Genomic DNA, 13,900 nt, shown 5'->3' with positions numbered 1-13,900 from the left:
GAGTTGCTTAAATCTTAGCAATTCCCTCAATTTCTGGCTTCGGCCTCAGTGCGACATAAGTATTGTGGGATGGGAATCCTATTTTCTAAGCACGTGGTGGTTGATATTTGGGCTACTTTAAAGGATGTTGAGGGAAGACTCATTGTATTAAAACTGATTCTTAATAACATTTTATTCACTATGGTAAATGTGTATGCTCCCAATACTGGGCAGGGCGCTTTCTTTCATAAAATTTAGCAGCTAATGTCTGATTTGGCAGATGGTCATTTAATTATTGGAGGGGACTTTAATCTTACTTGATATGCATTCTTGGATAACTCTAAACGGGAGTCTACAGGTTCTTGTTCCTCCGGAGAGCTCTTAAATATTTAATGTTGGATAGGGGAATAATAGATATTTGGTGTCTTAAAAACCCAACTTGTAATTATACTTTTTTCTCCAAAGGTCATCTATCATAGACTGGATTATTTTTAAATTGACAACACATTGGTGGATAGGTCTATGGATGAGGATATATAGGTACTATAACATGGTCAGATCATGCACCTGTCTGATTATCTCTGGGTTTTTTCTCAATCTGGGGAGAGCAGGAAATTCTGGAAACTGAATGATAGTTTATTAGATGATGATCAATACAAAAATCAGTTGGAATCAGAGATTCTGGAATATTGTTTTAGAAATTGAGTCTTGAGATTGCACTCCAGTTACTCTTTGGGCTTGTATGAAGGCTGTCTTTTGGGGTAAATTAATTTCTAGGGCCACTTATGTTAAACGTGATAGGGGAAAAACCCAATTGGAATTATTACAACACATTGCTAAATGGGAACTGGTGTATAAACACACCTTAGACCCTGAAGTAGGGAGTAGATTGGAACAAACCAGGCAGGCACTGAGGGATTTGGACCTAGACAGGATGACCCATCAGCTGGATTTATCTAAACAGATGTTTTTTGAGTTTGGGAACACATTTAGCAGATTATTAGCCAGGTGCTTAAGAGAGGGCAATTCAGATTATATTACTAAACTTAAAGAGAGGGATGGGACATTTATTTATGATACTGAGAGGATTGGTCAGTGTTTCCTAAATCTCTACAATAGAACTTTACTCTGAGGGAGAGGTGGAAGAGGTTGAGCTGGATGAATATCTTAAGGATATCTCTTTGCCAGTGCTTCCGGAAGAATGCAAGGGACTACTAAATGATGATATCAGACCTGAGGAAATATTGCATCTTATCTCTGAACTAAAGGTAAATAAATCTCCAGGTCTAGATGGCTTCACAGCCAAGTTTTACAAAACTTTTCGCTCAGTCCTGTTAGGACCATTGGTTGAGATTTTTAATTCTTTGTGTGGCTGGGGGACTCCTGATTAATGAGAATGTAGCAGGCATTACTATTTTGGCAAAGTTGGGCAGAGATGCGACGCTTTGTGGATCTTATTGCCCTATATCTCTTATAAATATAGATTTGAAGATACCAGCCAAAGTACTAGTTAACAGGCTGAGCTTAATTGCTCCTGGATTGATTCACGATGATCAGTCTGGGTTTGTTCCTGGACGTTTGGTGTCTGGCAATGTCTGCTGGGTTCTTAATTTGATTTGGTGGGCAAGGCGACAGGAGATACCTGCAATATTATTGACTGTCAATGCCGAAAAGGCTTTTGACCGGGTTAACTGGTTTTATTTATTTTGGGTTTTGGAGAAGTTTCAGCTGGGGACCAAATTTTTCTTGGATTTAGAAACTGTACTCTGAGCCACAGGCCTACATTAAGATTAATGGGGGAAATGCTAAAAATTTTGCAGTAAGGCATGGCACTCGCCAGGGATGCCCGCTATTTCGCTCTCATTAGAACTTCTTGCGGAACGCATATGCAGGGAAGGGCACGTTAGAGGTATAGGTATGGGGGGGTGGGGTAAATTATAAGATGACTCTCTTTGCAGATGATATTTTGTTCACACTGGAGTCATGAGCAAGAGTCCTTAGACTGGGTGTTGAAGGAACTGCGGGGCCTTGGGAAGTTTGCAGAATTCAAGGTGAATGAGGATAAATTGGAAATTTGGAATATTTCTGCCGCGCCAGTTTTTGCAAACCTTGAGTTCTGTGTTCCCATTTAAGATAGCTAAAGAATGGGTTAAGTGCCTGGGGGTTCACATTGGGCCAGGAGGGAGATCGGTTATTTCATCTCAATTATGATCCGGTTGGTTAAGAATATTTTCAGTGACTTGGATAAATGGGACCACCTAGGATTGTCTTGGTTGGGTAGGATCACCTCAGTAAAAATGAATATATTGCTGAGATTTTGCTACTTTTTTCAAACCCTCACGATAATGATTCCTTGTTGAAGGCAAGGTAGAAAAGGATCTTTAACTTTATTTGGAGGGGGAAGTATCCGAGGGTGTCCAAGACTGCTCTGTCAATCTAAACTGAGAGAGGGGACAGGGTGTCCCTAATTTGACATGGTTTTTTGTGGCCTCCCAGCTGAGGGCATTTATAGATTGGCATAGGGCTTGGAGTATAAAACCTTGGGTGGCGATTGAAGGTCACTGGGCTGAGAATTACACATTAGAAATGAGGGTGTCCCAGGTGCATGATCTCTCTATTTATTCTCGCACAACTTTGCAGTTATGAAAAAAATGGAGGTGAGCTTTAGTGGGAGACAGGGAGTTTTATCACTTTACTTCTTTATCTGAAAGAATTTCCCCCACGAATAAACAAATTTTGCAGCTCTCGATGGGCAGCCTTAGGGGTGACTCGATAGGGGTAGACATGGTTTTGCCCTCCTCCATTCTTCAGGAGAAAATATTCCTTGAAACTTAGGGACGGGTTTGCGTTAGTTCAGCTACTGCATTTTATAAACCAAAAACGGATCCCTCGAGATCTTAATAAAGGGGAAAGGCTTTTTGAGGGTTTCTGTGAGCATGCTGACAAGATATGCAAGCCCATTTCTAAAATGTCTGGGTTACTGCATGCTACTCTGCAGAGTAAACCCGCTCATTTACGGGCTTGGGAGAGGGATCTACGTGCTCCTTTGGCAGATGAGGAGTGGGATTAATAATTCCTGAGTGTGAGGAAATAAATGCTCAATATCTGCTGCCTTGCTGGAGACAGGGTATAAAATTATTCTTCCATGGTATTTAACTCCTGTCAAGCTCCACAGAATGTTCCCAACTACACAAGAGGGCTGTGGGGAGATGGGAACGTTTTTTCATATGTGGTGGGAGGATATGGATATTACAGGGAGTTCGGTGACACGGAACCCAAAATTATTTCTGCTAGGTTTACCAACCCAGTCCCAAACCGATTTAGAGTATAGATTTTTTTTTACACAAGTTTTGTTGGCTGCTAAAGGAGAAATTGCCTATCAGTGGCGTCTGCCTGAGATTCCTAGTTTATTGTCTATAAAGAATAGGTTGCACAAAGGGTTTGCTATGGAGAAATTACCATAACAGCAAAGCGGGTGGGTTCTTCAACCAAATTTGAAAAAATTGGGGGATTTTATATTGAATGGCTGCGTCACCATGGGGAGTTATCCAGGAGAGATCTGTTGTGCCTACCCTGTGATTCTCACCTAAGTATATTTAGTCATTAGCGTTGCATTGCATTTGATCATGGAGTCTACTCAACAACGTGTTGGGGGTTTGGAATCCTCGCAGGTATTGTTTATTGCAATAGGCAATTACCTTTCATTAATAAACTCTCGGCGGGCACTACGAGGTCCGGTTCTAGGACCTTGTGAGGTGTTCGTGTACTTGCCAGAGATTTCTCGATGGGGAAGTTAATAAGAGGGGGAGGGGGCACTTCTATATTTGTGTATATAATGTTTGGGGATAGGGTACATGTTAGATACTTTTATATATGTGAAGGGATGTATTATCTATGTGTATATGGTCAGTCTGTTTTTTATCTGTTTGATATTTGGTTATATGTACTGTATGCTACTATTGTTGGAATAAACTATAAATGGGGGAAAAAAAGGAGTACTCAGGGAAGATAAAGCCATAGCAGAAAAAATAAATGATGCTAGCTAGATGAGCCTTTGGTCTGTCTCAGCATGGCATTTCTTATGTTCATATATTCATATTTTAACCGCTTAACCCAGAAAAGATCATTTAGAAGTTGTACAAAGGAATCCAAAAGGCTTGATGAATTTTGTCAATGATCTGCTAGCAATACGAGATCACGAGTTCAAATCCTGCTCTTGACATTACCCTCTGTTTAATACCAACTCTGCAACTTCATTGATATTAGAATTAAGGTTACAAAGCGAAAACAAATCCTTTCGAAAAAACCTAAAAACCTGGTTATTTAAGAAGGCCTATCAAAGAGAGTAGGTGAATAGTGAAGCCGGTGAAGTGCGAGATATGAACAAAAGTAAGACGCGTGTAGCTGTATTTTATTTATTTTTATATTACTTTGTCTGATCATCCATCACTATAAGGCAAAGTGACACTGATAAAATTAACATTGCTTTTAATTCCGAAAAAAAAAACCCCCACTGTACAGTATCTTATCACACTACATTTACCTTATTATAAAAACTATGTACCGGACCGATATGGCACTTGTGTAAAGTAACGTTTCAGCATCATTATCTGTTTGTGCCTATTGTAAACCGTTGTGACGGAAACTACTAAACGACGGTATAGAAAAGACTTAAATAAATAAATTAATAATATCCTCAACTAATATCAGTTCACATTCAGGAAGCACCACAGCACCGAATTGCTGCTGCTATCCAGCTTTGATACAGTGAGATGAGATTTTGACTTTGGCTCCTTGTTCCTCCTATGTCTACTTAATATTTCCGCTGTATTCGACACGGTCAATTACTCCATCCTACTGTCATGACTGCGCTCCTTTGGGTTAAGTGGTTCGGTGCTGGCCTGGTTCTCTTCATACCTTAACAACAGGACCCAACAAGTCCAAATCGACTCTCTTACTTCCTCCTTGACACCTCTGAGCTCTGGAGTGCCCCAAGGTTCTGCTCTCTCTGCTGCACTATTTAACCTTTACCTAACTCCATTATACCAAATCTTGAGTTCACTATAAAATTTATGCTGACGATATTCAATTCTTTTTTCCTCTCAAGGAAACATGGGTTCTCACCAACTGTCTTACAACCATCCAACAATGACTGCAGAGCAATAAATTAGCGCTCAACTTATCTAAAAGGGAAATCATTGTGTTATCACGCCATCCAGTCATTGACGCTCCCAACCATATCTCTTTTGATTCCCATTCCATCTCCCAAAGTGTACGAAATTTAGGAGTCACTACCAACCCCTCTCTCGCCGTGTGCAACCACATAAGAACTATTACCAGCTCCTCCTCCTATTAACTACGCTTACTCTGTCACCTTAAGCCCCTCCTAGAACATTCAGACTTCAGGTCAGTCCTTCACTCTCTACTATTCTCCGGGATAGACTACTGCAACTCTCTTCTGACAGGTCTACCTTTATACGCTACCCATCCACTATAGATCATGCAAAACTCAGCAGCAAGACTCCTTACCAGCACTCCCACGCGCGTTCACACCTCTCCTGTTCTCAGATCTCTTCACTGGCTCCCTATCTCCTACCGAATACAGTATAAGCTTGCTATGATCATTCACTCCTCAGTCCACAACTTAAACTCCCCATGGGTCTCCTCAACAATAAAAATCCATGCCCCCTCCCGACCACTCAGATCATCTAACCGAATGCTACTAGATGCTCCACCTCCAAAGCTCACTCACCTTGAGGAAACCAGAGAACGCGCCTTCTTCTCCGCAGGACCTCTCCTATGGAGCAGCCTACCTAAGGGAGCATGATGTCTCCGAGAGAGAACGTTCTTTAAAAAAAAAGTCCTAAAAACTTTCCTCTTCAAGAAAGCGTTCCCCAACCTAAATGACAATGGACTACCCCCAACATGTCCCCTCTCAGGGGCTGCTACATAGTCTTCCAATCTCCTCACCTCTGGCCCAATTACTCCCTAGGTGTTGTTTGTTTTCTCCCCTCCCTTCTGAAGAATTATGTAATGTCCTGGTCCCTCCTTTCATCTGTCTGTGTATGTTTATTTCTACCCTGCTCTGAACGTAGAATGGGCGGGAAATAAATGTTTTTAAATAAATAAATAGAAGTGTTCCTTCTTCCATTGCTCGCTCCTCGCTGCATTTGTTGGCCACCTGGCTGTATGCATATCTTTCTAAAGTGTATAAATGCGTGTTGGGGCCCTTGTAGGACGAAATCTGCTCTGTCTTGCAGGTAACTGGTAATTTAGTGAGGAGCAAGCTGCACGTGCAGGAGCAGTACATAAACGCTCTTCCCATGGAGAGCGAGTGCATGGTGAATGGAGTGAAAGTCGTGCTACTTGAAGCCAATCAGTAAGTAGTTTTGGTGCTACATCGGGGCGGGGGGGGGGGGGGTGGTACATAACTGTTAAAAGTAGTAGTTTATCCAGCTTTTAAATTCTCTGCCAGCTGTGGATAGCATTGCTCAGAAGATCTTAAAGCAAAACGACCCTTTTACCTTTTGGTACGAAAAGGACTATAGAGTGATGCATAAGATGGACCCATGAAGGCCAAACTGTTCTATTATTTCTTAGTTTATAAATGTAAGTCTTTGCTGACTCTGATCCCACTGGAGCTTCCAGCTTAGAAGGTTGAGGCCTTCCAGCCTCCCACCGCAAATTCTTCCTTGTAGGAAAAACCTCCAAAGATCTGCATGAATGTTTTATCGTTTACTTCCATCTGGCCTTGCTCTGTGTCTTCCCAGCTCTCACTCACTGTTTACAGTAGTTTTCTAGAAATATTGAAATGGATTTCTGTTCTGAATGGATTTTATATTAATACAATCAGCTTCAGTAGAAACTGAAGCTAAGAACTGTTCCTTGCCTGGAGGAGCCCCCAGCAGAGGTGGCATTGACCAGGGACAGAGTTCAAGCCCGCTTGGGACGGAAGGAGAGAGAAGGCTGAGGGAGGGAGAAGAGCAGCCGTTGGGTAGGGTTGTGGTGGCATAGGTGGGAGACACACCTGGATAGACCGGGTGGGTCCATTGATCCTGATTTGCTGACAGTTCCTGGGTTATTCAGCTTTCTCATTGTCATTTTTTTTTCTTTCTCAGTTGTCCTGGTGCTGTGTTGTTCCTTTTTTGCCTTTCCAATGGAACAGTTGTGCTACACACGGGGGATTTCAGAGCACACCCCTCCATGGAGCGCTATCCGGCTCTAATTGGTCGAAAAATCCACACGCTGTACTTGGACACAACGTAAGGTTTTGCTTTTACATTTTATTTCTGTACAGTGATTGTGCCAGAAATGAGTGTTCCTTCCAGAACCTTCCTTCCTGAATCTGGCAGTGCAATGACCCCGACTCCCAAGCTGGTTCAAGGCCAGTCCCCTTGAGACTTGTCAAGGATGGCTCTGGTTAAGCCTAAGGTTATAACTCGGGAAGGGATGTGGGAGGTGACTGCAGCCTTATCTAGACAGGTAACGCCTTTATCTATTCAACTTCAAGAATCTTTATTGAGCTCTGGGAAGCGCGAAGTGGAGACAGCGACTTGTAAACAGTGTTCGGATGGCACTGAAGCCAGTCTTGACGCAGGCAATGGTGAAAGATAGTGCATATCGCTTTAATAAAACAGCACTGCTGGAAAATGTGGTAAGACATCGAAATGAACGTCTGATTAACGTTCCTAAACTTGCTGCTGCTGTAACCCTATTCAGAAAGGCACAGAACTGAAATTTGAAAGTTCCAGAAATCTCATTGCGACCCAGTTTCTAGAGCTTATCGCTTTCCTTCTCATAAGAGGAAAAAAAAAAAGGTGAATCTCAATTGCAAGACGTGCTTCCGTCTCCTTTTCAGTCCCTTGGGTCTGAGAATCAGAGCGGCTTTACTTCTAAATTTGCAAAGTGAGATCTTTCTGGATGTGGCAAACGCCACGCGGAAAAATAGAAGAGAGTATTTTTTCTTGTTCCTGAGCCCTGGAGCTGTACAGGCAGAGGCTCTGTTTTGGCTGAATTTTCCCGTTAAATGTGTTGTGGGATTTCTCTCATCCGTCGCAGTAACGGTGATGAAGTAAAGGCAGCCATTGAGCAGTGGTGAGTGGCCAGCTGTAATCATTGACGTCGTCCTCCAGACAGGATGGAAATGCCAGCTGTTATGGGGAGATTTAAGTCCCAAGGGCACACAAAGTGATTGATTCCTTCGGGGCTGCTCCGGCTCACGCTTCTCCCCTAACTTTACTCTCTGTCCCAAGGGTGGCTCCTTTTTGAAGGGGGAAGCTCTCGCTTATGGCCTAGGCAGGGTTGTTTCCCTTTCCTGCATCCCAAGGGGTGAGAAGCGGGGACAAACCAGGCAGGACAAGGCTCTGGGTGTTAAATAAAAAGTTTACTGATTTCTTTGACATTTTAATTGAAGTCCATTTACCCATAAAGCTGACTGATGTAGAGAGGGAATTTTCTCTTCTGGGGAGGTGTCCTTTATCCCGGGTATCTGGGTAAAGCTTCCCATGGTGATCTTAGAGGGCACAAAGCTTTCCCAGGGAGCCAAACGGGAATCCAATTGGAGGGGTCCCCTCGAACACGAAAAGTCCAACCTGACCCAGATTATTCACATCACGCAGCCTGTCCTGATCCCATAGGGTGGAGATCCTGGGGAGATCTCCGAAGATCTTGATCCTTAGTCTTGGTGTCGGTGACCTCTTGTTCAGGAAAGGTCTTAGGAATCGGGAACCAGGCTATCCCAGCCCTGGAGCCATCATGGGGGAGGGTTGGGTGAAGAAACTTCCCCACAAAACAATATCCAAATACTTGCTTGCTACAAAAATCTCTCGGTGATTATTCTGTCACTGGGCTTGCCCCATCTGGGGAGTAGATTGGGGCTCCCAGGTCTTTTGTGTCCGGGGGAACCTTCTGGAAAGGGTGCGAGGTTTAAGCCGCCATCCTTTCTGAAAAATCAGGAGACATCTTGGCCATCAGAAATCTCACACTGTTGGTTCCTGTCTCTGGTGCTTGCCTCATCTAGGGAGTAGAGTGAGGCTCCCAAGTCTTCAGCCCCTTTATGGGAGTCCCAAAAGGGAATCCGGGGAAAATCTCTCTCACTGCGAAAAATCTGAGGGAGAACCTCTGGCAGGAAGTGCACAGTGAGAAGTCTCCTCCAGCCTAAATTTCCTGATGAGGCAGGGAGGCCTCACCGGGGGTATAAAAGCTGCATCCTCACTGCTCTGGGACTAACTCAGAAGACCACCACTAATACTCAGCTAAGTGCACTAAATAGACTGAGGCAAGCAATGCCAGCCCTGCAGGCTGGGCGGGGCTGAACAAGATGGTCGCCTGACAGGGATGTTGACTGCCTAAGCAGGGACCGGGGGCCATCTGATGGCTGCATGAGCAAACGCCAGAGGTTCATTCTGTCTTCTCTGTCCTGCTGGGCGCTTTGAAACCAGAGAGATCTGTAGCTGAGCTGCTTCCATATTTAAAGAAAATGTAAAATGTGGCCCTCGCGGATTAGACATGGCCTAAAGCTGGAAGTGGGGTGCTGAAGGAAGGCAACTTTCAAGCCATTTTACCAGGACCCGGAGAAAATCTCTGAACATTGTTCTCTCCCTCCGTGGGTAGAGGTAAGAGCAGGCGCTTCTTTATCCACGCTGCAAAGGGGCGGGAGCGAGAGGAGGGTGCTGGGGGGCAGGGAGGAGTTTATTCTGAAATCCCTGGGGGGCTTTACAGCCCGCACTGCCCGCAGGTCCAGCCAGGCCCCTGAGTTTTCAAAGGGAAACTGCAGGGCGCTTCCCTGCCGATTGCAGAGCCTCGTATGTTTTTGAAAAAATTACCCCCCAGGATGGTTTGTATTTCGCTCAAATCAGAATTAAACTGTGCTCCCCCCCTCCCCCCGACCTTTTTAATATTTGGAATGCAGGAGCTGTAAATCCTCCGGTGCCAGCTGAAGGAAATATCAAGAGCCCCCCGGCAGGAGGTTTCGTAAAGCTTTCTCACCTCGGAGAAGGAAAACGCTCTTGGAAGTTCTCAGGATGTGGCCGATCACAACCGGTGGTGCCCCTGCCCCAGGCAACCTCCGTAACCTCCTGCGGGCAGAGCGTCGGGAGGAGATTTCGTGTGGAACTCGAAGGGGAGCTTCTCTCTCCCGAACGTGACTGGCGTGAGGAGGACCAAAGATGGATCCGTTCATGACCAAGCCCAGAAACCTGTCATTTCCCCGCGATGCGCTTTCTGCCTCTCCGGCCTAGGTAGTCAGCCGATGCCGACGTTAAACATGAAGGAAAGCATCGTTTCGTCCCTCACCATCCCTCTTCCCTCCGTCTGAAGGGGGAAGCTTGAAGTCTCCGATTTTTTTCCGGTTAGGCTTCTTCACATTCCTTATTTCCAAAGCTGCGAAAACACAAAGGACCCGCACAGTTTTGGAACTTCGATGAGCCCCTTTCTGGTGCCTTGCAGTCTCCGGGAAACGTTTCCTCGATCTGTGAATATTTGTATCCTATCTCGCCTTTCCAATCATCAAGCAGGCTTCAGTGAAGTACCAAAAGGAAGCGTTTTCCGTAGAATTAAAAGCTCGAGAGCATGAGGCTCTGCAATAAGAAGGGACACGCCCTGCAGTTTCAGCCCAAGCTGATGGTAGGGAAGCTCCAGAGAAACCTCGGTTTTGCCGAGAGGCCGGCGGGCCCTTGGAACAGACTTCCAGAATAGGTTATTGAAGCCAAAACAGTAGAAGGATTCAAGACTACACAGGACAGGCACAGAGAGACCTTTAGTGGCAGAGGGAGAGAGAAGACCGCGCACCGCGTGAGACTGAGAGAGCACAAATGGGCAGCTTGGGTGACCGAAAATGATCCTTTTATTGTCAGCATCTTCTATGTTTTGTTTTATTTTTTATTTTTTTTACTAGTTTTCTTTGCAAGTAACACTCGCTTGTTTTCAGCCCAAGTCTTGTAAAGCTGCAGTGATAGAGGATGCCGTTTTGTTGTGTACAGCTTTGTCGTGGAAAGTTTCATTAGTGGTCTTATGATCAAAGACTTGAATGATAAATTGTTTTGATTGTGCATTGGTTCGCGTTTTATAATAGAAAATGAGTCATTAGATCTTAAAATCTTATCCTCTTGGCATGTTCGGTTTTTCTGATTCTAAGCCCTGTGTCCTTTAAACAGGTAGCCCTCGCTCCAGCCAGGTAAGGCAGATGCCAGTTTAAGGACAGTTTACTGGTAAACTGGCATCCATTCATTTATTCTTATGGGGAGAGGGAGAACCACTGACAGATGGTACTGATGTTAGCTGCTGGTTCTCCTTCCACCCTCACATTCTAGGCAATAAGATTACAGATCTGCAAGCCCTAATGGCGGACGCAGACCGAGGCATTGTTATTATAGAGGTGTGGGTCACTGCATTCCAGAAATGGCATCGTAAAACTGAAGGGAGAGAAGGAGTAATGTGTGGAGAAAGATGAAGAAAAAGTAGAAATATAAAATAAATATTTCAGTTCAGTGTTCACTAAAGAAGACCCTGGAGTAGGACCAATGCTGGTTGACAAGAGCATGGATGGCAGCGGGGTAGATGGAACTCCATTTACAGAAGAGAATATATGGGAAGAAATAGGAACACTCAAAGTGGACCTGCATGGAGCGGTAGTTACTGCACTTAACAGAAGGCGTGGGGGTAACCTGCACGGAGCGGCAGGTACCGCCCTTAACAGAAGGCATGGGGGTGACCTGCACGGAGCAGCAGTTACCACTCTTAACAGAGGGCATGGGGGTAACCTGCACGGAGCGGTAGTTACTGCCCTTAACAGAAGGCATGGGGGTGACCTGCACGGAGCAGCAGTTACCACCCTTAACAGAGGGCATGGGGGTAACCTGCACGGAGCGGTAGTTACTGCCCTTAACAGAAGGCATGGGGGTGACCTGCACGGAGCAGCAGTTACCACCCTTAACAGAGGGCATGGGGGTAACCTGCACGGAGCGGTAGTTACTGCCCTTAACAGAAGGCATGGGGGTGACCTGCACGGAGCGGCAGTTACTACCCTTAACAGAGGGCATGGGGGTAACCTGCATGGAGCGGTAGTTACTGCCCTTAACAGAAGGCATGGGGGTGACCTGCACGGAGCGGCAGTTACTACCAACAGTAGCTTGCTTTGCAGACTGCATGGACCGTTTGGTCTTTATGTGCTGTCATTTACTATCAGGCCGATTACAGTACAGTGCGCACTGTTAACCCGCGATTGTTTGTGGTTTACGACGCGCTAGCGTTACCCCTTATTCAGTAAGGGGTTGAAAACGTGCATCCAAACCCCCCCCCCCCCCCCCGCCCCGAACCTAATAGCGCCCGCAACATGCAAATGCCTATTAGGTATTCCTGCGCGATTCAGAAAGGAAAATGTGCACAGAAAAGCAGTCATGGCGATATTAAGTCGGAGGTCCCGAAAGTTACAAAAAGTTAAAAACAAAAACAAAAACATTTGAAGTCGGCTCGCGGGTTGAAAACCGGACGCTCAATTTTGCCGGTGTCCGGTTTCCGAACCCGTGGCTGTCAGTGGGGTTGAGAACCGATGCCGGTAAAATTGAGCATCGGCTATCAAACCCGCTAATAGCCGCCGCTTCTTTTTACCACCGGGTCTAATTTGAATACTGAATCGCGCGCACAGGAGTGTATCGGCCCGAATGTTACTATGAATGGGATACGGCTGTATTAGGCTATAATCTGTTTAGAATGGATAGGGATGGGAAATCGAATGTATCGAAGCCACTCAAATGCCTGAAAGGGATTAATAACGTCCAAGAAGTGAATCTTTCTTTCGCAGTGGGAAGTTCTAGAACGAGAGGTCATGCTATGAGGTTCCAAGGGTAGACTTGAGAGCAAAGTTGTGAGATATTTTGTTTATCTCAACTTATGTGAGATAAGTTGGCTATGGGAATACCTCATCATCTCCCAGGAAGACAACCCCTTGTCTAGAGAAACAGCCTCACCCTTAACTGGTCAACCACAAATAGTCCTCAACTCTCCCTCCAACCTCACATCAACCATCATGAACAACATCAAAAACTCAGACTTCGTAAGAGACCTAGGAGTGCTCCTCGACAACCAGCTCAACCTGAAAAGATTTGTAAACAACACGACAAAAGATTGCTTCTTTAAACTACAAGTGCTGAAAAAGCTAAAACCACTACTGCACTCTCAAGATTTCCGCCTGGTTCTACAATCTATCATCCTTACCAAAATTGATTACTGCAACGCTCTGCTACTTGGTCTACCAGCTACCACCATTAAGCCTTTACAGATGTTACAGAACTCGGCGGCCAGGATCCTGACCAATTCTAATAAGAGAGACCACATCACACCTATCCTCTACAACCTCCATTGGCTTCCGATCAAATACAGAATTCTATACAAAGTTCTGACCACCATACATAAATCCTTATACAACTCAGCCCCAATGGATCTCACATTTCAGCTACGCACCAACAAATCCACGAGACCGATCAGAAAAGCTTAACAAGGCACTCTTTTCGTCCCTCAAGCCAAATCCTCGCTAAGTAATAGGGCACTATCCACTGCAGGTCCTACCCATTGGAACTCACTCCCACCAGAACTCAGACAAGACCCCTGCCAGATTTCTTTAAGAAAAAACTGAAAACATGGCTATTCAGCCTTGCGTTTCCTTGATGGCCCATAATGTACTACCCATGATATCTTTGATTGGTTCTATTTATTATTAATTCACCCTCTTATCCTCCCCTATCCTACACCTTCTTTCTACCCATCCCTCCACCCCTTCTTCTATTCCCCGTGTCCGCCCTCTATCTCCCTTCCCAATATTCCTTCTCAATCGAGACAATCATCCGCTTGATTTCATTTTAACATGGATGGCTCTTTTCTCACTTTTTGTATAAGAATAGTTACCAAAGGTTTTGTTTTTTTTTAT

The 13,900-nt window shown here is 45.0% G+C and overlaps 1 protein-coding gene across 3 annotated transcripts in view; it reads left to right on the top strand.

Moving 5' to 3' along the window:
• The window catches only part of DCLRE1A (DNA cross-link repair 1A), a 60,084-nt gene that overhangs the window by 22,253 nt on the left and 23,931 nt on the right, over positions 1–13,900 (top strand). For all 3 annotated transcript variants that reach the window (XM_029610449.1, XM_029610451.1, XM_029610450.1), the window contains 2 exons: positions 6,240–6,358; positions 7,098–7,241. In XM_029610449.1, the coding sequence (XP_029466309.1) occupies positions 6,240–6,358; positions 7,098–7,241 (263 nt within the window). The remainder of the gene's footprint in view (positions 1–6,239; positions 6,359–7,097; positions 7,242–13,900) is intronic.

The sequence above is a fragment of the Rhinatrema bivittatum genome, chromosome 7, assembly GCF_901001135.1.
Source record: "Rhinatrema bivittatum chromosome 7, aRhiBiv1.1, whole genome shotgun sequence".
Lineage (NCBI taxonomy): Eukaryota > Metazoa > Chordata > Amphibia > Gymnophiona > Rhinatrematidae > Rhinatrema > Rhinatrema bivittatum.
This window is presented reverse-complemented; position numbering and strand designations above follow the sequence as displayed.